Source organism: Lolium perenne, chromosome 3, assembly GCF_019359855.2.
Source record: "Lolium perenne isolate Kyuss_39 chromosome 3, Kyuss_2.0, whole genome shotgun sequence".
Lineage (NCBI taxonomy): Eukaryota > Viridiplantae > Streptophyta > Magnoliopsida > Poales > Poaceae > Lolium > Lolium perenne.
In genome coordinates, this window is record NC_067246.2 from 157988487 (window position 1) to 158012633 (window position 24147).

A 24147-nucleotide genomic window follows, 5' to 3' on the forward strand; every position below is an offset into this window, starting at 1 on the left:
CGAAAATCGCCAGCAAGAAGGGTAAGAGGAAAAGAGGATGACGCTGCGATTAGAGTTGCTCAGTACGCCGTGGCACGGCCAGAGATGCTGCATGTGGTAGCAGTCCCGAGGGTCGCCCGCCTTGGCGCGCAGCATGGGGGCAACCGGATCAATGGCCGCGGGGATAGATACTACAAAATTTTGATACCGTTAGCAGAATATTATTTGTAAACAATTCATTTGAATTTATGTCTTAACAAAATTTAAGAATGATGCCCAACATCATCCTACAAGTTGGTATAGTGAGATACTTTGCAATCTACTATTATTATAAATAGGAGAAAATAAGACCATCGTCGACAATGGCGATAAAGAGGCGAATTATCAACACAGATGGTTTGTTTATGTACTTTCTTATCCGGACCCGGTGCAGCGCATGGGCACTTTTGCTAGTCTTTTAATAAAATGAAAAGCAATCCAGGCTGCCTTTTCGTAAGAAAATTTTAGAAGGGACAGGAAGGGCCGGATGGGAGTTTCTTTTCTCTATCTAGGAGTATTTTCGAGCGAGGAAGATGCGAGCGCTGCTGAGTGGGCAAGCCGAAATAAATGTGCAAGCTTCATTATAATTACAGTATACAATATCTGGCGTCACATTGTTTGAATCACCGGTTGACCATTATGTGGGTAACTCCACATCACCGCTACATTACAGATTGAGAGATCACCACCTTCAGGGTAAATGCGAAGTTGCACATGATAATCCTCGGCTACAACAGAAGGTGCAACCAAAATTCAAACATGTAGGCAGTTCTTATCCCACCCCAACAATGCCCATTCCAAATCCAATGCCAATATAAATGGAAGTGGTCACAACCACTGCGATCTCACTTTACAAACTGCACGTCATGAACTTTTGAAATACAGGTTAGACTGAAACTACAGCTGGCCAGCAACATATCATTCCCGCTTTGCACCCCTCCCATCCTGCCCAGCAAGGATCCTCGATATCTGCAGACCTCGGCTGAAGGCTTGGTTGAAGAGCAGACGTGTCTGGAACTCTGACATGAAGGGGAACCACGAGAGGACAGCAATGGGCAGGAAGATGAGGATCCCCATGGTGTACTCGTACATTCTTGCCATCTCTCGTATGGAGTCCCATGGCCCTATCTTATGGAGCACAGCCCCGCTCCTCTGCCTGAACTTGGCGCAGCAAGGCCCTCTGCATGCACCACCAGGGCAGCAGGAGCAACACAGCACGCGAAGTGGCTCGATGACTAACCTCTGAAACAGTGGTCCACAAAGTTGCGCAATCTACAAGGAGCAAAAGAAGGAGATGGCAGCATTAGCTTGAGGATGTAGACATATCAATAGTAGTTAACATTGCTTGTCATCTGGTTAAAACTTGTGATGTTCTTTAAAAAAAGGTTGCGAGACTTCATTGTCATCTGGTTAAAACTGTAGTTTTCGAAACTTTTAAAAAGTTTGTCATCTGGTTGATTTCATTGGAAAGGAGAAAAGAGCTAATGGTAGAATAATACATAAATTACTCACCAAAAGAATAAACCAGCCAGTTGGGATGAAGGCCAAGATACTGGCACCAACGTCTGACACAGCGAGATCAAAACCAACAAATAAGAGGACCATCAGACTGATAAGGATAATGAAGACAATGCCCTTGAGTATACGGAATACAAGTTGAAACTTCGTTACAAACTTCTCTCTCCCTAATGAAACAACCTGGAAGAAGAGGAACACACAAGTATAAATGTGCTATAACATGGAATCCAATGCAATACCAAGTAAATTGGTTACCTTTAATGAAACAAGCGCGATAGCAATAACCAGCCATGATAGTGCGTATATCTGTGTGAAAGAGCACAACATTACTCTGTCTGAAATATTTAAATGGGCATTGTATATGATAAGGACTGACTAAGCAGGAAGAGTACCATGAAGCTTTTGTTCTCATGCACTATGTGCAAGTGGTATACAATACCATATTGGTAGATGAGGAGGCGGAGCGACAGGATGAGCTCAAACAGCAAGCTACGTATTGTTCCACTCTTCAGGTGCTCATGTTCACTCACCCACCAAGCCTCCCAACTTTGCTCAGGTGCCAGGCCAATACCACCTCTATTGTTCATCCACTTCCACCAATCCGTCCAGTCATCAACAGTCTTGTGCCACTCAAAGCATGATGGGTTGAAGACAAAAGGTGCAAACAACCAGCAGAAAACAAGGAACCACATCGAAATTGTGACGTATACATACAAACTTGAGCTCCTGTAAGAACTCCCATATGCTAGATAAACGACCAAGAGAATGAGCAGCTCCAATGCTTTCACAAAGTGGCTCCGTGAATACATTCTGTAATTCTCAGCAAACTTTGCATGCCGGACAACAAACCCGCGGCCTGTACCTCTGTATTTCGCACCACCATGAAGTATAGTCCTTCCATAGTAGTGAGTCTTTGTTCCAAGATGAAAAGTGAAAAACATAGGAGCTAACTGAAGTTGCATCATTACAAACTCAGCCAAGGCTTTACCGAACCCTTTCTCCAAGCCAACCTCCATTATCATCGGGAGGATGAGCAACGTTCCAAGTTGGAATACAGATTGAGTGGCAAGTGCATTTTCAAAGGGCTTGATGTTTTTAATCCGTGAATCTTGGAGAATGGACTTTTCTAAGCCACTCAAAACCAGATATAACCTCCCATATAGAAATACATACACTGTAAGAACGGCCACCTGAATATTAAAGCCAGAAAATACATGATGATTTATGTGCCTTATGTACTTTGATGAAACACATCATGCTTTCTATATGTTGGTCATTGCTTAAAAAACAGAAACATGATTTCAGTTTATCTCCATATTAGGTGCGAGCTTTGCACACATTGTTTCAATTAAATGAAAAGCACAGATAATTAAGCGGGCATGCTTGTCAACATGGTCTTCAAACTTAAGCTGAACTCAAAAATATTGATTTCTATCTTTATAAAGCAAGTAACAACGGTTGCTTCTAACTTCAGCAGCAGGCCTTGCAAGTTTGATTGCTGAGAAATCAAAACAGAGGAGTCTATATTCGGTCTGCTCTCAAAGTAAATCGATCTGATTTTCTACCTCCTGGATGTGTATATAAAGTTAAGATTTCCAAGCATAAGATTCATACCATGCTATTGAAGTAGAAGCCAACCGTGGTGAAGTACATAGACAACATCCTGTAGAAATCGAATCTGTGTCCTAGGCGATAAACATCACGACATAGTGTTTGTTCACCATTTCCATTTGCCACCTTGGCCTCAAAGTTGGATATTTGGTTCATTCCAACATCGCGTCCTTTACCCAACTGTATGTATTCATGATGGGTAACATTTCCTCGCCGTAGGGTTGAATTGAACCCTTAAATTTGTTAGAACAATAATTAACTTATTAGGAAAACGGAATAGATACTGCAAAATGCATGTCCTATGGATACAGTACCTGCAAAGATGTCCTCACTAAGGTTAATAACCTTTGAGGCCTTGCTTATGCCACCCCTCGTGATGTGAAAGATTCTATCGAAAACGTCGGGGTGACCATAGTGGAATCGTACCCTGCATCATAATTTGTAATTAAAAAAACTCCCATATCCATAGTACAATGATCTCCAAGACAAGGTACCATTCCCCATATCACAAAAAATAAGTAAATGTAGATCATTTGGTCCTACCTATATTTTTTGTGATTACTACATTTACTTATTGAATTACTCATTTACAACTTAGACTCACAAGATTCCCCATATCAACTACAATTTACCTCCCACTACCCTAGCTCCTTTATTAAAATGTACCTAGCAAAGCTGGCCAAATCAGAAGCATGCTGCTATCTACTGAACCTCACTTGTTCGAAACCAGTCGGTGATCTAGCAGTTCCCCAAATTTACCCCAAGGTACTGTCAATCAGTTGGAACTTGCGAGAAATTTCGATCTTTGGCATAAATAGCCAATAGGAAATCAGTCTAACTCCATGAAAATCAGAATAAATCTCTAGACAGGTGTGAAAACCATTCAGAATCTGATTACCGCCGCTAGCAAGTTAAACTGAACCTGCAGGTATTAAGTTTCATGCACCAATAGAACCAAAAGTACGAACTGATGCTGAAGATTGGGTAATCCACATATACTTCAATAACCCCTCTCGTGTGTGGCTCGGTAAGGACTAAAGTGGGTGCAGGGACGGAGCGGCCTTAGGAGCATTGGGGTCAGCTGGCCCCAATGGAAGTTAGGAAATACTTCATTAATTAGGATGACGGCCTATACATGGAAAAATAGAGGGCAAGAGCATTTTTTATTAAATTGCGAAAGCCAAGACTTGAACCCAAGACCTCAGCTCTGATACCAAGTTAAGTTTCATGCACCAACCAATAGAACCAAAAGTCCGAACAGCTCGTAAGAAAGTGGGCAATTCACATATACTTTAACAAATATCACAACAAATCTTGATCAGTTATTAACGAAATTAAAATTTGAAGGAAACATACTTGAGAGGGTTTGCAAGAACACGTTGTCCAATAGTAACAAAGCTGGTCTCTTGATTCGACATAAACCAGGCAAGTGATGAAACACTACATGAGAAGTGACAATGTTAAATTAAATATTTCAACGGAAGTTACACAGAAAATTAAGGAAAGTTACGAGATAGTAAAATAGAAAAACCAACCTTCCTGTAAAAATATGCTCGCGAACACCCAATATTGTTGGTTTAGACTTTCCATGTTTAATAAGGAACTCTTCCAACAAATTTCTCATTTTAAATGCTTCTTCAAGATAGTTATCCTAGACAATATTAAATGTAAGATGCACTACTAACTCAGATTTAATACTAAAATACTGATAACTTACCTGGTTCATGTCAATTGCTTGAAGTGCCTCTCCTCTAGTGAAGATTATGGCATGATTTTGATTATTAGGCTTCCCCTCTCCGACTTCTGTTGGTTTACCGGGCAGCTTTATCCGGTAAATTTCCTATAAACAGGTTAAAAATTCGATGGTCATGCATCAGTAGTCAGTCATCCCCAGCAAACTGATGGCAAGATCAAGCTATAATAGAGTTCATATCTAGTATTCTTTGAATGCAAAATTTCTAGATAAGCACACCATGAATCAACAGGACACTGCAGGATAATCAATACGCTGTTACTTTTCTGAAATGCTTGACACATAAACTGTGAGATTGCGTTTATTGCATATGTTCAAAATAAATGTTGTGAATATTACTAATAGGTAACTAGCAAATACAATATGCAAGTCAAAGGTGAAAATAAGCTATAGCCATGGATATTAAAACATCTATAGAAAAATGTTTCTCTAGTTCATGCAATGTAAATACAGTACCTCATCGTCACCTTTCACAAGAACGGAGTAATAATGTTTCTCTAGTTTACCATTTGGTAATGGCTCTTCCTTCTCATCAATGTAAGCAATCCGCAAAGCAGGATACCTGTATGATTTGTACATAAAACTCAAGGAAGCTACGGAATATATATTTGATAAGATAATGGAGGGCAAGTGAATTACGTTAGCATCAGATTTAAGATGTTCTCATAGAGACCCCTTTCTCTGGAATCCTTGGATGCCTTGTGCATGCCATAGAGTTGACAGGCAACAACATAAGTGAATTTGATATCAGCAACAGCCTTGGACCTTGCAAATTTGTCTCCACCCAAATCTGCTAAGGCATAACCAAATAACACATTAATCACAGCATGACCAAGGCTACATTTTCCCAGGTGTGCTCACATAAAATGAAAAGTGCAGAACCACGTGTTCAAAATCTTATGTGGCTAACCTTGATTATTTTTCATATCCTCATAGCATTGAAGTTCAAGAGCTTGTCTATAGTACATCATTCCTCTCACTATATAAAGATGCAAACAATAATATAAGAAGAAAGAAAAATATTCGGATCTTATAAGAGATTAGGCCTGTTACCAGTTCTGGCAAGTGTTTGACCACGGTAAGACGCCCATATACGGATATCATCCATGCATCCCGTTACTTCCTCTTCATTATCTGAATCAACTCCAATGCGCTCTAGAAAGTTCTTCCATTCATCTAGAAACATGACAAACATTACTTAAATTTTACTATGTGTAAAAAACTGAAACATGATTCAGAAGCATAAAAATAGGATTGGCAGCTCACCTGGATAAATCTTTTGTAGATAAAACAAAATTGAGATACCATCTTCATTCTTTCTGTTTAGTTCATGGGATGAATATAGTACTTCCTCATTATAATATGGAGTCAACACACTGAACAATGAATCTTGTTAGAATGTAATTTGTTTCAAAATGAATGCTGAAGACAATAAATACATAAAAGAAATAAAAAAGACAGCTATATGAACGAGTTTGTGCCAGATGTAAAAAATCTAACAGAAACATCAACTTGTGGATGCGATTACTATGAATATGTTTCTATATAGTTATGTACCACCTCAATCTTGCAAAAGACCTTTTTGTCAGAAAATATCCTGCAAGATTGCTGAAGAAACGGTCACGTGATAACTTCCACGTGTGTGGACAGATCTTTATACCATTAATCTTAACAAAAAAAATATCAACATTGCTTATGTATTTGGATCTTGTTATTAGGATATAATTCAATCTCAAACTTATAATTAAAAATTCAAATCAAGCAAATGTTTGCATCAAGTGTTGTTGACAACTTGACATATAGGAATAATGCAAGTTTCACTACATAAATTTATTTAGTTTGTAAGCTTGTCAATATGTTATATGTTAGGATTTGGTACTTCAAACAATTATGATCCAATCTAATACTCAGGGTACTGATAAAAAGAGGTATCATAATATGGCCAGTTAGTGCTGTAACTGTTAACTGTAGGTTCATAGTACTTGCGGAATTTCCAACTCCATTCTATCCTACAACTTTATTTTTTGAAAGATGCCCCACTGGCAGGCTGTGGGACATCATTGGTGTGTTTTTGAACCACAAATTACAAGGTGGGTTGTAGCTAATGGCCCCTAAAATTCACTAATTAGGAAAGCACAACAACCATATGGCTCACTGAACTGTGCATAACTCATCATACTTCCGAAATAACAATAACACAGAAGATAAAATACACACCTAAAGGATATCATATCATGCACTTGAGGTGCTCTCGGCATTTTCATAAAAAGTGAGTTTGCAAAGAAGGTGATCCTTCGGCGAGCATCCAAATTTGTAGGGACGTCCATTGCAGAATCCTTCATAGTTAACAATAAATGCAGCCGGACAACCTGAGACCAAAACAGTTAGTTCAGTATGAAACATTAGCAGTATAATTAACTAAACCACAGTGATGATTGCAGACCTGCTCCCTCCAAACGGCCTCCTTGATAACTTTCATATTTAAATTCGTGAAACTCTGCTTTCTCTCATTCTCATCTTTCGAAATACTGCCACAATTTTCCGGACAAGTAGTGCATTATAATTTTATTATGGCGAAATTTCTTATGATGCTAGCATAAAGGACTATAATTCTTACCCATGACCATCTTTCATAAAATCTCGTGTAATGATTTCCATAAAATCTTGCAATGCATTAACAATTTTTCTCTCCGTAGAACCATCAGTAGGTTCACTCTTCTGCAAATATTAGATAGTGCTTACAAACAATCTATACATGACATGTCAAAAGAAACTAAAAGAATTATTATTTAACTGAAAACATAATCGATCAATCAACAAAGTATTACCAGTAGTTGTAATAATTTTGCCAATGTGTTGCTGACTTTGCCGATCTCTGCCATTTCAAAGTCCTCCAAAAGTGTGTTATTTTCCATACTATTTTGCACTATATTACCAATATCATGGACGATTCTGGAATTATTTGAAGAACGTCACAGATTAACCGAGGCCAAATTTGAAAGGAAATAAAGAGGATGGTTCTTACTTTTTATCGTTATAGTCTAGCAGAAGACTAACAACTATATTTGTCAAGGATTCGTAGCATTCTATAACTGCATTGTATCTGTCCTTGTCTAATTTGATTTTCTCGATCAGCTCATGGACATCCCCCTCTTTGGAAGTCATGGCCATATGGAGAGCTGTGGGTACCTGGTATATGCAGAAGGGCATGGGCATCTGTGTTAAAGCAACACAAACACTTGACTATCCATATCTGCACACATATGCCTATTACACACCTTGCTAGCAAGGAGGAAAGGAGGCCATGGAACAACCGATAAATTATTTGAAGATGATGGAGCCATCAATATGTCCTTCTCTCTGAGAAACAAGGTATGTAAGATTTAGCAGGTGAATGGCATATTATATATAAGAAAGACCACAGTTCCAACCTATCACTAATGAAGTCTTCCTCTCGTAAGGAGTTGATGAATGAATTCCAAACACAAAAGAAGCTCCTCACATCAAGTGCTTGCTGGAACGTAGGACATCAAAAAGTCAGGCAAAACCATGTGTCTTTAGCAATTGGAGGCATGGGTTAACTTCCTAGTATTTAGAGTAAACAATAACACATCTGTACATATTTTGGAAACATACACATGGGCGAACAACGATTGCAAAAAATCAGAATATACTTAAAAGTTTGCCATTACACAACCTCTTTGTGTGTTGCCACGTGGCATTTCCTAAAAGCATCTGGCATTGATTTGAATCTGACCCTCAACATACCTAGGGTACGTATCTGCATCAAAAGCAAAAGGTAAGATCCAACAGCTATTTGTTTTACCAATAAGAATATTTTTTTATAGCAATACGCAATCTTCCGGTTCCAACCAGAGGTTGACATGCGCGCATAAGTCCCATAAAAGGGGCCCCAACCACAGAGAAATAGTAAAAGACAGAAGGAAGGATGACTGACCTCACCAACATGACTGAGGGCACCTGAAACGCCCCCAAAGACGGTGGAGAAAATAGCATACCATATTTGTGCGTCCATAAAGTACACCTACAAGATGAGGCAGTAGTTGATATGATAAAGAAGTAGCATAAGAATTTCCGTAGTTATTACATGTAATTACGTACCAAAACAATTGGTGCCCATATAGTAATGACAACACCGAGGTTGTGTGGCACTACAAAAAAAAGTTCACACAAGTACTTTAAGTAGAGTGTATACCCTCTAGAAAAATTAATATGCCAGATATCCCCACAGATAAAGGAAAAAATATATACTTTGCAAAAATGACCACTTTCAGCCTGGAAGTCTAAAAAATCTGATTGCAACCTTGATTTATCGAATCGAAACCCAAGCTTTACAACCTTGGGTGGGTTCACAAATGGTTTGGGCTGAGTGGATAACATGTGTTCACCACGTCAGTGCAATATCATCTAACGAATTAAACGGAGAGAACAGAAGATAAATAAGGCGCGGGGTGATCAGGTGAGTGTTGAGAACTCAATGTACTTTTAACCCATACCCTAACCATTCGTCAACATGACAACCTGAACTGATTTGTTTGGTATCCACATCAGCACAAACAACTTCATTACATAATGCGGACCAAGATAAAAATCATGGCACTCATGCTTAATGGCTATGTGCATCCCTAGTTGGTACAGAGGCCAGGGAAGTGAAATTCTCCCCCATTTTTACTTTTGAGTAATAAAGCGCCCCTTATAAAGAAAATAGTTATTTGGTGTCTGAGTAACCAATATTATTTCTCTTATTATGATTCACTTCTACAATTACTTATTATTCTACGTTTTCATAATTAAATAATTTTAAAACTTTCTGAAGCTCATTGCGATTGATTTTTAAATATATCTGTAGCCACGGGGAATAAATGTTACATTCCACGGAGATTTTCAAATACTGTCATCGCTCAAGTGCATGAAACTTTTGAACCAATCTTCATGCAAGAAGACAAAAATTTACGTCAGCCCAATCTAGCTATGTCACAACATACTTACAGAAAGGGAAGACTTCGTGCCATTCATAATTCCCGACTACTTGATTAAGAATAAACTTTGTTGGGTCAATCATGGGGGATATCTGTAAAAGTAGAACATGATGTAAGAAAGCAGTAAAGTAACATGACCTATCTTTCCACTTTTTTTTTGGCATGCTTATCTTTCCACTTTTAGTAATGCTAACAATCAGAAAACAGAATTATTTTACCAAAAATAACCAGGAAATAAAACACAAAAGGTCGAAGTATGGATTAGAAGAGCCATGAGTTCAAATGGGCAGACAAATTCCGTTTTCAAGAAAGACCTTACTCAATTGTATTTCCAGGTCCCGTGCTCTCACTAGCTCTTTTCAAGATCAATCTTTCTTTTCACAGAATTATTTTACCAAAAATAACCAGGAAATAAAACACAAAAGGTCGAAGTATGGATTAGAAGAGCCATGAGCTCAAATGGGCATACAAATTCCGTTTTCAAGAAAGACCTTACTCAATTATATTTCCAGGTCCCGTGCTCTCACAAGCTCTTTTCAAGAGCAATCCGTCTTTTCATGGAATGTTCCCAGATAAAGAACAAAAGGGTATGACCAGCTTTTATTCTATCTGAGCTTCTTACAACCTCATGTAACCAATTTACAGGTCATGAGCTCACACTAGTTCTTCCAAAGATCAATCCTTCTATTCATGGCATGTGCCTAGTTAAAAAAGAATAAAGAATGATATTCCTAGGTTTTATCCTACCTTAGCCTAGAGCCTTGTTTATAAACAATATTTTCATTCAACCTCAAGATTGAGAAAAATGTATGCAAGACTCCATGGGCCATATTTTTCATTAGTTGGTACTAATCAGGACCCCACATGTAAGTGACATGAAATTCTTTCTCCAGTCAAACCAGAGCTCTGCAATTAACTGGTGGTCTTCTAAATTGCTAGCGAGTTGCCCTTGTCCGTAGGCCCTCTGGCAGGAGGTCCTATCCTGGATCCGATGGACTGTCAAACCTCTAACGGTTGAAGATATATGTCTGTGGGCCAGTGGCAATCTGCCGTTGAGTCCACTCCACCGGCTTGAAGAAAGGGCATGTCTACCCTCGCATCCTAGCCACATGGTCAGTTGGCAGAGCCACAGCCCAGCAAGCCCGGGCGGCTGCCTGAGCTCAGCTGGCAAATTCCATTGAAATGCTATAAAGGTGTAAGTATTAAAAAGGAAACTTGCATGCGCAAACATTCAACAACACACTTTAAGCTATACTTTGCCCAGGCTTTGACTACGTGCTGGCTCCGCCACTGCGTGTGGTTACCTCTGGAAGCATAAAAAAAAAAGATGCTGTCTTCATAAATATGAGACCGTATCTTGATAGGCTGCTAGAAACTAAACCTAGCAAGGTTCCTATGTGGCATTTGAAACATATGTTTCGGCCTATCTTAAGGCTTGCCCGTAACTTTTTCTGTCTATTAATGAGAAAGAAGTCCAGATAACCCCCATATCTATCATGTTTAGGTCGCTAACCCCCCTAAGTTTCAACTGGGTCATTTAACCCCCCTATGTATCTGAAACCAGACAAATAACCCCCCAGGCGTTGATGAGCTGTTTTTCATAGTGGTTTAGACCACGTGGACAGTGGTTTCAGCCACATGGACTAGTCTAAATAATCTGGTTGACTTCTGTTCCCCGTCCTCCCGGTCCTCATTCCCGTCGCCCTGCTTCTCCATCAATTCCGGCCGCCTCCGGCAACAGCCATGCTCCTTAGCTCCACCAGCTTTCCAAAGCCATTCGAGATCGGGCCGGAGAGAGAGAGAGAGAGAGAGAGAGAGAGAGAGAGAGAGAGAGAGAGAGAGAGAGAGGGAGAGTTGTTGTACAGATCGATCTTGACGGCGCTCATGAGCCCAGCAATCCCTGGCGGTATCGGCCCGGTGAGCGACTTCGAGCAGGCCGTTAGACGCGGGATGGGGCCGACGAGGTTGCAGCCGGCGAGCCAGAGCATGCGCATGGCGGCGAGGCCGCCGAGCTTGGTTGGCATGGCCCCCGGCGCGAACAAGTTGTAGGAGACGTGACCTCCCGGAGAGTGGCGACGCTGGCGAGGAAGGCCAGGACCTCTCCGCCGAGCAGGTTGGCGTCCGCGAGGGAGACCGCCCATCACGGCGCCGGCGTCACAGGAGACGCCCGTCCAGCAGCAGAGCGTGGCCTCACTGGGGTTCCAATCCGCGAGCGCGCCGTCGGTAACTAGACACATGTGGCCATGTTGGTAATTCTTCACTGACATACAGTAGCTTGCTTGCTCTGGTTCATGCGCAGCTGCAGAACAAGAACATATATTCAGGCATTGGATTAGGTACAGAACAGGGGGCGAGGAGCGGGGGTGTCAACGGCGGGCGGGGGCGGCGGCATCGGCTGGCAGCGGGAACCGGCGGCAAGCAGTTGGACAGAGCGGGCGAGCGGGGGCGGCGGCGGCGGTCGGTTGCAAGGGAGAGAAATTAGAAGAGGGGATTTGGACCCAGCTGAACCATCTTTCCCTCCTAGCTGTGCTAAACCACTATCCACGTCAGCCAATCCACTGTTCAATACCGCTCTAGATGGGTGGAGGGGGTCAATTACCCGGTATCCAATACTTGGGGGGTTAAATGCCCCAATCCAAACTTAAGGGGGTTAGTGTCCCAAACCTGATAGTTAGGGGGGGTTATGTAGACTTCTTCCGTCTATTGATGCATCCTGAAGCAAAAAACTTTCCTGTTTTCTCAAGAAAAAAAAGTTTAATATCTATACATCGAATGGCAACAATGTAGCATTATAAGTTATACACTGATTTAAATGTATCACCACACAAAATGTCAGAACACAGAACCCGAATCCTCATATTTATATGGTACTCCCTCGGATCGGTTTTAATCGACGCGGATATGCAAAGATCGCTACACATATCCGCGTCGGTTAAAACAGATCGGAGGTAGTATCTTTGGTGAAATAAACCTCTAAAAGTTATCAAAATTATATGTGTTTTAAACTAGTTATTAGCAAAAGTGCCCCAGGGTTGAATCGAGTTTAAATTAGTAATTAATATTATATGCTCACAAATCTAGAAAACAATATGGTGTAATTTTCGCTCAAAAATTATTATATTTCACCTTGACTTTTGGTTTGTACCATTTGAATATATATTATTTTTTGCTTTAAATCATAATAAATTTAGGCTCACATGAAAATTTTCCAAATTCATTTTAAGATATCATACATGTTGTAGCTCATAGGTTAAAAAAAAGGTGTTGCAATTAGCCAAAAAATAATGGAAGTGTATATATCTTCCAGTAAAAACAACAGCGACACTATATATTACGGGCACATCTACTCCAAATATGGCATATGCCTCTCTTCATATGTTATTTTCTTTGCCAACTTTTTTTTAAATAGCGTTGCTACCAGTGTTGTATTCTCTTTACTCATCTTGATCTGGTGAGCTTGCTTACGAAAGCAACTCACCCACACGGATACATGATGGCTGGTAGGACTCCAGCGCCTCCACCTCATGGACATGAGCAGATGTGAAAATTCAACTAAAAGATGAGAAGCACCGGCAAAACTCGACCTCTCATATGCAGATTTCTGTACATGAAGCACCTCCATTGAGTCCAGCTCTGCATGCGTAAGGTGCACATGCATAGGCAGTGCTTGCAGTGCCTAACGGGAACAACAGCGCCCCAAAGCGCTGGCCAGTGACAGCCCCACAGAGCGTGCTGTCTCGGTCTTCAGATGATGCAGAGTGTGATGGAACACGACCCTCAGGTGTGGCTCCGATTGTCAGTGTACTCCAGCACCGCCATAAACATAATGAGATCATCCTAACCATCAGTGATGCCATAATCTGCTGCACATGCCCTGGGAGGAGCTCGATCAGCTGCTCCGCGTGCCTGTTCCGTGTCGGCGTGGTGCGAGCGGAGGAGACCACTTTCGATGCGGTCCACGGAGTAGATGCGTCGAAGACGTCCGCCGCGAGACCGAGGAAAATTTCTCCCGGATGAAGGTTCTACTCTCAACGAAGACCACCTGGTGGTCAAATCCGCGGAAGTGCAAACCTCCAGCGCCACCCGTTCAGCCTCTGAGTAGACCGGAGCGATGCCCGCGACAAAACCTAGCCGAGCGCCTCCTTCCACCCTCGACTCTGGCGAAACCCACGACAGCGAGCTTTGGTGTACATCATTGGGAAAATATTTGACCAGCATGCCCAGCTGCATGGCGTCATGCGCGCTGAGGCTAGCTGAGACGCGATACCCGTAGTGAGCTGGATGAAGGGACCAGACAGTGTGTTGTGGATGCCGCCTTTGCCGTGCGTTGTTGACTAGGACAGCGCCGCATGCTTGGTTGTTTATCGGGAACATCATGCCCATAGCTACTGCCGTCGCGGGATCTCCAAATCGATCATGTAGTAATTCTTTCAGCATTTTCCGCTAGCCCATCTAGCCGCATCTTCGATTCAAAGCTGACGTGAGCCCTAGCGTGTACGCTAGTCCATGGCCTGGAAGGAGCAAAGATTCTATGGAGTGGAATCGATCGCCTTGGACTGGGACAGGTTTGGCAGTTTTTTATAGGACCGATAGTTTCCCTTGAGTAGGTGTCCTTTACGAACACGAACTGATCGGATTGGTAGTGAACGGCGCAGCAGGGAGACGTATGAAGGCGCCCACGCGGACGGGCGAAGGCGGAAAACGACAGACCAAACCAGGGAAACGTTAGCTCCTTTATTATTAGTTATAAATTATAAATATAGATATAGATTACATATTGCTCCTTTTAATGAAGAGGCACTTCTCCTGCCAGTTTCTCAGAATATATACTTTTGCACCCGTGGAAGAGTACAGGTGGTAAATCGCCAAATTTTGAATACTTCAGAAAAAAGTACTCATGAAGTGTTTAAGATTTACCTCAACATAGAAACTGAATGCAAGCTTGCAGGTGAGCAACACAACCCAAAAGAAGACATACCTGTTCATATCATTGAATTTTCATTTTAAACTGAACGGATTTTTTTTTCTTGAAAAACGTAAGACACACTTACTTAAAAATGGACAATATGTTTTCATGCATACCACGTGCCACATACAATCTTGGCTGAAAGGAAGCAGAACATTATGTAAGCAACTCACGATGCTCAGTTTTCAATAATTCACTTGCTAGAAATAAGAAAAACTGACCTGAATCCACCACATAAGAAGAATAAATGCACGCGAATTTGAGCGCTCCATGACATTTTGAAGTTGTGGCAACAAGAAAAGCAAGGCAGCCAAAATGTTCGGGCCCATATATATGACAATTGCGACATTATATACTGACTGGTTATACCAATTCCGTGTCCAACTATTCAGGAGTTTGCCAGCACCAGATGGATTTTTAATGGAACTTGAATATGTTACTGGAAGAATTATTATCCAAGCAATGGCCACAAAGAATTTTAGTAGGTATCTGATTATTTGCGTCCACTCCATATTCCCCCATGCTTGGATAGTAAGACATATATCCAAAGTCACTGCAATAGTTCAGCCACGGAGTTTCAGAAATAGCATCTCTTTAATGAAAACCATGGCATAATAATTCACAGAACAAAGTGCCTGTGGATTGTAATCAATGTAATGAAGCACTGAGAAGTTACTACACCTTTTATGAAGTTGAGTAGGGCTGCAGTTATAAAGATACTTAAAACGCTTCTGAAAACAGTTACATCAGCAATTCCAGAAAGTGATCCAGAGGAACTCCATGAAATTATTAGCATTGCCTAGAAAATCAAGCTATTCGTGTTATATATTTACTGGTTAAAACAATATGGTGTGCTTCAGAAAGAGGAATCACCTGGAACGCCAGTATAAAAAACACCCACATACGATTAAAACTTCTAAACAGGTGCAGAAACGTGCGGACTTCAACAAAATTTGTTTTTGGCTTTCTTGTTGTTCGACCCTGTAAGAAACCAAAAAACAAATAGTGTCAGAATCAGCCTTTAGCATAATAGTTAGTTAAAGTGAACATGAAGCCCTTCCAATTTTGAAGATTCGAACTAGCATGTATGGGCTTTTGATACTTTTTTTCACGAAAACGTAAAAAGCATTGCATTTCGATTCATTGATAGAAAAGGAGTTTATACACAGGTCCAAAGAAGGACCAACACCACGCCATACAACTCAACCCACAGAAGCTAGCCTAGGGGAGCAGTAAGCAAACGCCCTGGGCCTCGCCTTGATCGTGTCCAGCAGGGAGGCCACCGAGGGCTGCAGGTTTTCGAAGACGACTGTGTTGTGATGCTTCCAGATCCACCATGCCGTGAGAATGATCACGGACGAGGTGTCATTGCGAATAATTGCGAGGGCTGGATCTTAGCGCAGTCACCCACCAGTCCCATGAAGACGTCCTCGGCGTCGCGTTGCGATGCATCTCCGTGGAGGATCGCAAAGTCCTCGATGACATCCAAGCTGGCGAGTGTGGCCACCACTCCTCGTCATGCACCCTCGCTGGCAAGGCCTTCCGCAGCGGCTTCTACTGGCCTACAACACTATAGGACGCCATCGAGCTCGTCAAGACCTGTGAGGCATGTCAATCCCACGCCAAGCAAGTACACCATCCCGCACAGGAGCTACAAACCATCCCGCACTCATGGTCTTTCGCAGTCTGGGGGCTGGATATCATGGGACCCTTCCCGCGAGCGCAAGGGGGCTACCGTTACCTCTACATCGCCATCGACAAATTCACCAAGTGGGCAGAAGTGGAGCAAACAATCCCGGCAAGATCCGCGGTCAACTTCATCAAGAAATTAACATGCCGCTTCGGCATACCCAACCGCATCATCACCGACAACGGCAGACAGTTTACCAGCGGCATCTTCAAGGCCCACTGCGCAGACATCGGCACCAAGATTTGCTACGCCACCATCGTGCACCCACGAAGCAATGGACAAGCTGAGCGTGCCAACGCCAGAAGTGCTGAAGGGCCTGAAGACGAAAACCTTCGACAAGAAGCTCAAGGTCTGCGGCAAGAACTGGCTCGTCTCTCTCCAGTCAGTGTTGTGGTCTATCCGCACAACGGAGACCAAGCCTACCGGCGAAACATCCTTCTGCCTCGTCTACGGGGCGGAAGCTGTCCTCCCCGAGGAGCTCAAGCATGGCTCTCCACGAGTGCTCGCCTTCGACGAGAGCCGCCAAGATGGAATGAGGAGGGACGACAACCTCCTCGAGGAAGCTCAGTGCCAGGCCGCCATTCGCGTAGCCAGGTACCAGCAAAGTCTACTCCGCTATCACAGCCGCTACATCAGGACGCGCACTCTCGAAGCTGGTGACCTCGTCCTCCGCAGGAAGCTCTCACGCGAGGGCTTGCACAAGCTCTCGCCGATGTAGGAAGGGCCCTTCAGGGTCAAGCACGTCAGCAGGCCAGGTGCGGCAAGGCTGGAGACGGAGATGGATGAACCAGTGCCGAACACCTGGAACATACAACATCTCCACAAGTTCTACCCGCGATCAACCGAATCCCCTCTCTCGAGGAAGGCCCTGTGCTCACCGCAGAGGCAGTAATGTAATGAACCGGTTTCTTTCCAGCAGTAAGGCTAAGTTATTTTACGTTATGTATCCTCTTGCGAGTGTAGTGTACGCTCACCAGTTCCCACCTGGGTATCACGCAAGTGGGGGTTGAGCATGGTGCCTATGCTTGGGTCACGCCCAACGAGCCCGAAAAACCCAAGAGCCTGAGCTCTGGCTCGCGGGCGGCGCCCCTACCTTACACCAGCTCACCAAGGTCCTTGGTTCTTATTCTCCTCTCATGGCGCCCACGTATGAACCGGCAAGCGCACGCAAGCACTGTAGCTATCCTGTGTGCATTTCTTGTTACCAAAGCAGAAGCAGCCACCCTCCCAAGGAAACAAGCAGAGAGGCCTCGCGAGGAAGTCCCCTCACTAGACCCTACATCTCACGAGGACATCCCCTTACGAGACCTTACATCTCACAGGGAAGTTCCCGTACAAGGCACCCCAGCTTTACGTGGAAAGTCGCCTCACGAGACCCTACATCTCACGAGGAAGTCCCCTTACAAGACCTTACATCTCACAAGGAAGTCCCTACACGAGGCTCTACGCTTCACGGGAAGGATCCCCTCACAAGACCTTACATCTCACGAGGAAGTCCTTACACGAGGCTATGCTTCATGGGAGAGATCCCCTCATGGGACCTTACATCTCATGAGGAAGTCCCTACGCGAGGCTCTACGCCTCACGGGAAAGATCCCCTCACGAGACCTTACATCTCACGAGGAAGTCCCTACCCGAGGCTCTACGCTTCACGGGAGAGATCCCCTCACGAGACCTTACATCTCACGAGGAAACACACGATCTTGCCGATGTTCTGAGATCCCGTCGTTAATCCTCATCGCCATCCTGAGGAACAGAGGTGGCACCGCGGCAGGGTGCAACAACAGCCATCAAGCACAGAACCTCGACCACCGGCCAACGCGAGGCCATGACCGCTGATCGGTAAGGCAGTGAGAGCAAGGATATGTCGCCGAAGAAGAACAGCATGTACGTGATGCAATGCGTTTGATTTTGAAACTGAAACTGCACTTCAAGTTTTAAACCAATCTTGTTGTTGTTGACTGAAATAAGCTCGTGTACGAGTACAAACTTTACTATAGTATTGTACCATGCCTCTATCCCCTAATATGACACTATTAGTTACTAAATAATGTTTTTCTATTATTTCTCAGTTTCTGCAGTTCATTAGTTTGTTCAACTATTTAAACTTGTTGATCAATTATTCATGTTATTTTCATTCAGTAAGGTATTTTGAGTGCAATGCTTTAATTTAAGATTATGAAATTAGACTGTACAAAATGAACATAGAGTAATATTAATCTAGTGGAGTCTTGCATTTTCTTAGTTATCGACTTCGCCACACCTCAAATTTAATCCTGCCTCCGCCACTGCCCTCACGAGAACCTACATCTCACGAGGAAGTCCCCTCACCCCCTCATGAGACCCTACATCTCATGAGAAAGTCCCCTTACGAAATACTACAACTCACGAGGAGGTCCCACCACGTGACCTCTCGTCAAGAGCAAGCTCGGTACTTTTGTCGTACGCCGCCTCGCCAAGTCCGTGACGATCAACCCCCTCGGATTACACGCGAGAAGCGCGCGCTAGCACCGTTATTGGCCAAGTAGTGTGTATCCTCTTGTCGCCAGAGCAGGATGCGGCCAATCCACGAGCGACCTCTCGCGAGGAGTCCGGGGGATGGCTGTTCAAAAGGCAGTCTAGGCTACGTCTGCTCCCTCACGCTCTGCTCTCGAACCCTATCGACACAACTTCGGTCCTGCCGTTCCCCGCATCTCGTGGACCTCAAGAAGAAAACCGCAAGGGACAACCTCTCGATCCACTCCCGCCGCCTCGCCAAGACCTTGGCGCCCGCCGGCCTCGCTCCTCAAGCGGCATACCGGCGCATGGCAATCATGGCGCATTGGGGCTGGTCCCTGTCGACGTGGGACACTTAAAACGCGAGGAGAAAAAAGAGGCAAAAGAACTCACAGGCAAACAAACAACAAACAGGAAGTGTAAGGGGCGAGGTCTTAACGGTTATAGACGTGACACACGTGCCTAAAACATTCTGTTACACAAAAGGTCCATGCTGCTTGAACCAGGAAGTCAAAATGGGGCCGCGCCCACCATCGGCGAAGACCGCGTTGGCCGGTGGGTCGATCGGCCCCGCTTACACCTCCGTGGGAAGGAAGAAGCGACGGCATAGGTTGCCATCGAAGATCCTGACGGTGAAGTCGCGGGTGCCGCGGTGGCGGAACGTCAAGAAGAAGCCGCGCTGTGCAGAGGGTGAACTCCTTTGAGCCGTGGTGAGGAACATGCTCCCCTGCTCGTCGATTGTGCGTCGTCACCCGCCACGTCTTCTAGCGTGCGCCGGCCTCCCTCGGGTAGTCATGCCCCGAATCCTCTTGCACGACAGCCTCGGCGAACTCGTCGGGAAGCCTCAGGCGCTCAAGCACCTCTATGTGAACGAAGGAGACGAACTCGAGGCCTGGCTTGGGCACATCGGATGACTCCTCCCTCAGGGAGGAGCCCGAAGGGGCCGGAGGAGCGGCACGAGCCACGGCCGCCTGGTGGCTGAACCGCCGACAGGCGGCCCGTGAGGAGGGGGAGCCACGCCGCTCGCCGGCGCGATATCGCCCTCTCACACAACAGCGGCAGCCAGGATCTGTTTCCCGCCACTGCGTGGGCGACCGCAGCCGCTTTTCTTGGAGGCATCCGAACGGCGCCCTCTTCGGCTTGTTCTTGCTCCCCTCCAAGCGCCACAGCCGCGTTTCACCAGCGCCACCAGAGGGTTGGCAACCCCGGGAAGGATCTCCGGAGCCAGCGCTTCCTCAAGCTCCCTCTTCAGCACCATAGCAGTGGCAGGGGTGGCGGAGAAGCGCTGCGGAGAAGATGTTCAGCGGAGCTGGAAGTGGAAGAAACTGGATTTGGGAGCCGTGCAGTGGCGGAGGAAGTGAGGGGGGAACTTCCCTGCCCTCGCACAGTCTTTAAGGGGCGCGGGAGCAGATCCTGAGGCGTTTGGAAGTGACAAGACGACGCCGTGCAGATGCATGTCCCACGGCGCACGATCGACTACCATTTGGCCTCCACGGCAAGGGTTGAAGCCACGTTCGAGCAAACAGGCGCGCACCACGTGGCACCGCGTGGGCCCCGCAGCGTTTTGGGACCCTGTCCCTTCGCTGCTAGGTCGTGCGGGCCAAGCCCCCGGCTGTCGGTGTGGCACTAGGGGTACCACGGTCCATCTACTGCTGGGCCCACGTGGTGGCCCATTCACAAGCCATGAGGTGAGGGATCCCTCCTTTCACGGGGCCTTTCGGCTTCGCGAGGACCCCCTCGCGAGGGAGTCAACACTTGGCGTTTCCAGAGCAAGACAAAAGCCCTCACGTAGACCCCTTCGCGAGGAGTCCGCGCCATGCCTTCAAGATGCTCCGCGCTGGACCACACTACAAGACAGACCATGTGAAGAAGACGAAGATGGAAGCCGTGGCGCACGTCATGGCTGGAGGCGGTCATGCCCTCCACTCCGGAAGATAAGGAAATCCCTGACACCGCCTGCATAAAGCTATGTGGCCGTTGCTTCTTTCCGAAAAGATCGACATGGACGATGCAGCGGAGCAGGGGGTGGCGTCAGAAGTCCACAACCACTCTCGTAGACCAGCACCCCTTTCCAGGATATGGACCAAGTCCATGTCAGCATGCCTGTGGCAACCACTCCCCCAAGTTTCCCTGGGGAGGAGGACTAATGCCTCTATAAAAGGAGGGGCAGCTGCTCTATAGAAAAGGCGAGTCCTTTAGGGGCTAGTTTGGTTTAAGGCCTGAGGTTGGTGCCTCGGAGAAAACCGAGCCTCGCATGGGCCTGAGAAACTCAGAAAATTTTCCTGGCCAGGCTATGCATGGGGCTGATGTGTTTGGTACCTGACCTGAGCCTGGCAAGAAATTATTTTTTCCATGAATGCATAAAAAATTGCTGGCCCACTCTTCCTTACAATGGCAAGCAGGATTAGTTTCCCAAGCAATCGCGGGGCCACCCATTCCGTGAGCCTGGCTCAGGCTAATGATGGTGCCTGGTGCTCTAGCCAGGCTAAAAACCATCGGACATCTTCCAGGCCAGGCTGACAACTTATTAGCCAGGGTGCCAGCCAAACAATACTCAGGCAGCATACAGGGACGCTCCAGGCCAGGCGAGCTACGTCTAGGACGCAAACAAAACAGGCCCTAGATCTGGCGACAGCTTCTTCAAGCTCCAGACTTGTAATCCCTCTTTGTGCTTCACGAGACATCGCAGTACAATACAAGAGAAGGCAGGAGTTTTGCTCCTCGTGAGGGCCCCGAACCTGGGTAATTCCGGTGTCCCTCTCTGCCGTGTTTTGCTCGTCGCTTTGTTAGCGCCGCCGTGGTTCTGTGGATCTAAATGTGTCGCCCTTAGCCCCCTGTGATTCGATAACCTTAAGGGTGCTGCCGAGGTACCTGTGTTCCTCTCAAGACACGAAACCCAGACACTCACAGATGCCTCCACTAAGATGATGGTTGGCAAAGGTGAGACAGCCCCTTTCTGGATGGACAGATGGCTCGATGGGAAGGCCATCAGGGAGATAGCCGAAGCTTTTCGTGCTAATCCCAAAACGCGCTCGAAAGCGCTGTACGGTGAGGAAGGCGCTGTTGGAGCGCCGATGGATTGCCGGTATCCAGGGCGTGCTTAGTTTGCTGGCCCTTCGGCAATACGTCCAGTTGTGGATCAGGTTGCGGGATATACAGCTCACAGAGACGCCTGACGCACTCCTTTGGAGATGGACAGCGGATGCACAGTATTCCTCTAGTTCTTGTTAGGAGTTCCTCTTCCAAGGAGCCATCTTATATCCAGACCGTGGAAGCTAAACTGGCATTGTTACCCCGCCCCCAACCCACAAGTAAAGTTCTTCATCTGGCTTGCCTGCCTTGACCACTGCTGCATGGGTGACACGCTAGCGCGGCAGGGCCTACGACACCCCCTGCGCTGCCCCCTGTGTGACTCACTGGTTGCCCTTTCTAGAAGTCAATCTGGTATGAGGTGTTGTCCTGGATCCGCCACGGCTGAGCCACCGGTTGCGGGAGATGACTTTGTGGAATGGTGGCTGATGGCTGCCAAATCTACCCGAGGCGCTGGATAAGGTAGCTTCGTCGCTCATTATGCTGACGGCATAGTGGATTTGGAAGCATCGCAACGCGGTGGTCTTCAACAACACGCCCCACAGCACGAGTAGTCTCCTCGATATGATTCGATCCAAAGCTCAATCATGGGCCACCGCCGGCGCGATTAGCTTGCAAGCCTTGATCCCCGTTGCTTCGTAGGTCTAGAGATCGTTTTACTCAAGTTGTATGCTGAGGTTATGGCTCGTCCTGAGCTTGTACATACTTTAAAAAACTATCTTTTCTATCAATGCATCGAAATGCAAAGCTTTTTGCGTTTTCGCGAAAAAAGAGTTCTAAATAGGCTGCAGTGGCTGAACTTAATCAAATTAATCACAGTTGTTACTTACCGCCTGATGAAAGAAGTCTGCTCTGAGATCCCATGGCCAGCCAAGCTTCATAAAACATTTCTCTGACCTATGAGGAAGAAAATATTATGGCAGACAGAAAAGGTAAGCAATAACAAATAATAAAATGGGATTACCAAAATTGTTCGTTCAAGTCGTCATAATTTCTCCAAGCTGAGTGACCAGCTGTACCACCTTTACTTCTTTGTGATTCCTTGGGAAAGAAAATGGAAAATGTAAGAACAGTGACATTTCCTGAAAGGATAATCTAGTTGTCTCAAACTTTACATACTCACTTTCTGTAGAACCTTGTAGATAGGTTCAATGACAACTTTTAGAAATGATCCCTCTTCTTCAAACCCAGGTGGTGGCTGAAAATAGTTTTCCTCAACCATTTCATTCAACTGATTTGCCATCTGCCAAATTAATAAACTTTCACGAATTGCCAATTTTTATGTATAACAGGCTAGTTAAAAGGATGTAAAACCCATGGTGTACTATACTAGTCCACCTTAATTATTTTGTGATGGAATTGCCTTGTAATGTGGTGCTATTCAGATAGACATGCTTATAAATTATAATTGGGTCGTGGTGTGATAATCATGTTCCTGGTAGCTGGCTAGTGATTAAAGCCTTTTTTTCACAACCTTGGGTGATGGAAGTATGACTGTGCTAAATGACATAACCCTTTTTTTACGAGAGCACGCATAACCATATTTGTCAAAATCAATAGCAATGGGACAAAGGGGCTGCCAGTAAATATTGAGTTGTTTGTGTTTGTTTTGACCAAAATTGTACATAGCCTAAAGATCAATGTGATACAGTTGTCTGGCATTGTCAGAATGCAAATTACTAAAGGTTAAAAAAATCTAAAACAAATCATTAGAGCAAATAAGTTGGAATCAATCTAGGAATTATGAAAGTATAAATACCAACAAACAATTTATTTAACTGTAGCTGGAACACTATGCGTGTAACTAAAATAGATCAACCATGATCGATAAGCTATTGAAGTCAGATACTGACTGCATAAGTATATGCAAAACATGGTTTTAAAGGCGTTAAGGCATCTTAGAGCGGTTTGGGAGGGGGGGGGGGGGGGGGGGGGGTTCTGACACCAAAACGATGACTAGGCGGGCGCTTTAGTCGCCTAAAGCGGCCGATTTTACAAGGCGGAG

General features: G+C 45.0%; 1 protein-coding gene and 1 long non-coding RNA gene across 9 annotated transcripts in view; one reads left to right on the forward strand and one right to left on the reverse strand.

Moving 5' to 3' along the window:
• Nucleotides 1–8236, forward strand: part of LOC127319142 (uncharacterized) — a 20161-nt gene extending 11925 nt beyond the window's left edge. For both annotated transcript variants that reach the window (XR_007862419.2, XR_007862420.2), the window contains exon 3: nt 8036–8236. This is a non-coding gene — a long non-coding RNA (uncharacterized lncRNA). The remainder of the gene's footprint in view (nt 1–8035) is intronic.
• Nucleotides 583–24147, reverse strand: part of LOC127319140 (callose synthase 7) — a 27489-nt gene continuing 3924 nt past the window's right edge. For 4 of the 7 annotated variants that reach the window (XM_051349353.2, XM_071828228.1, XM_051349357.1 and 1 more), the window contains exons 10-42: nt 23266–23385; nt 23107–23183; nt 22973–23039; nt 15740–15847; nt 15548–15665; nt 15088–15419; nt 14952–15004; nt 14818–14878; nt 9911–9992; nt 9023–9072; nt 8859–8945; nt 8598–8681; nt 8332–8414; nt 8179–8260; nt 7926–8089; nt 7729–7852; nt 7518–7618; nt 7344–7428; nt 7118–7269; nt 6167–6276; nt 5954–6076; nt 5811–5879; nt 5540–5693; nt 5357–5462; nt 4865–4987; nt 4683–4798; nt 4504–4587; nt 3462–3574; nt 3151–3380; nt 1929–2726; nt 1792–1842; nt 1531–1716; nt 583–1290 (exon numbers count right to left, since the gene is read on the reverse strand). In XM_051349353.2, coding sequence (XP_051205313.1) covers nt 937–1290; nt 1531–1716; nt 1792–1842; nt 1929–2726; nt 3151–3380; nt 3462–3574; nt 4504–4587; nt 4683–4798; nt 4865–4987; nt 5357–5462; nt 5540–5693; nt 5811–5879; nt 5954–6076; nt 6167–6276; nt 7118–7269; nt 7344–7428; nt 7518–7618; nt 7729–7852; nt 7926–8089; nt 8179–8260; nt 8332–8414; nt 8598–8681; nt 8859–8945; nt 9023–9072; nt 9911–9992; nt 14818–14878; nt 14952–15004; nt 15088–15419; nt 15548–15665; nt 15740–15847; nt 22973–23039; nt 23107–23183; nt 23266–23385 — 4647 coding nt within the window. In that variant the 3' untranslated portion in view covers nt 583–936. Of the gene's footprint in view, nt 1291–1530; nt 1717–1791; nt 1843–1928; nt 2727–3150; nt 3381–3461; nt 3575–4503; nt 4588–4682; nt 4799–4864; nt 4988–5356; nt 5463–5539; nt 5694–5810; nt 5880–5953; nt 6077–6166; nt 6277–7117; nt 7270–7343; nt 7429–7517; nt 7619–7728; nt 7853–7925; nt 8090–8178; nt 8261–8331; nt 8415–8597; nt 8682–8858; nt 8946–9022; nt 9073–9910; nt 9993–14817; nt 14879–14951; nt 15005–15087; nt 15420–15547; nt 15666–15739; nt 15848–22972; nt 23040–23106; nt 23184–23265; nt 23386–24147 lie in introns of those variants that run through there. The other 3 variants (XM_051349355.2, XM_051349354.2, XM_051349358.2) reach the window with 3 other exon arrangements.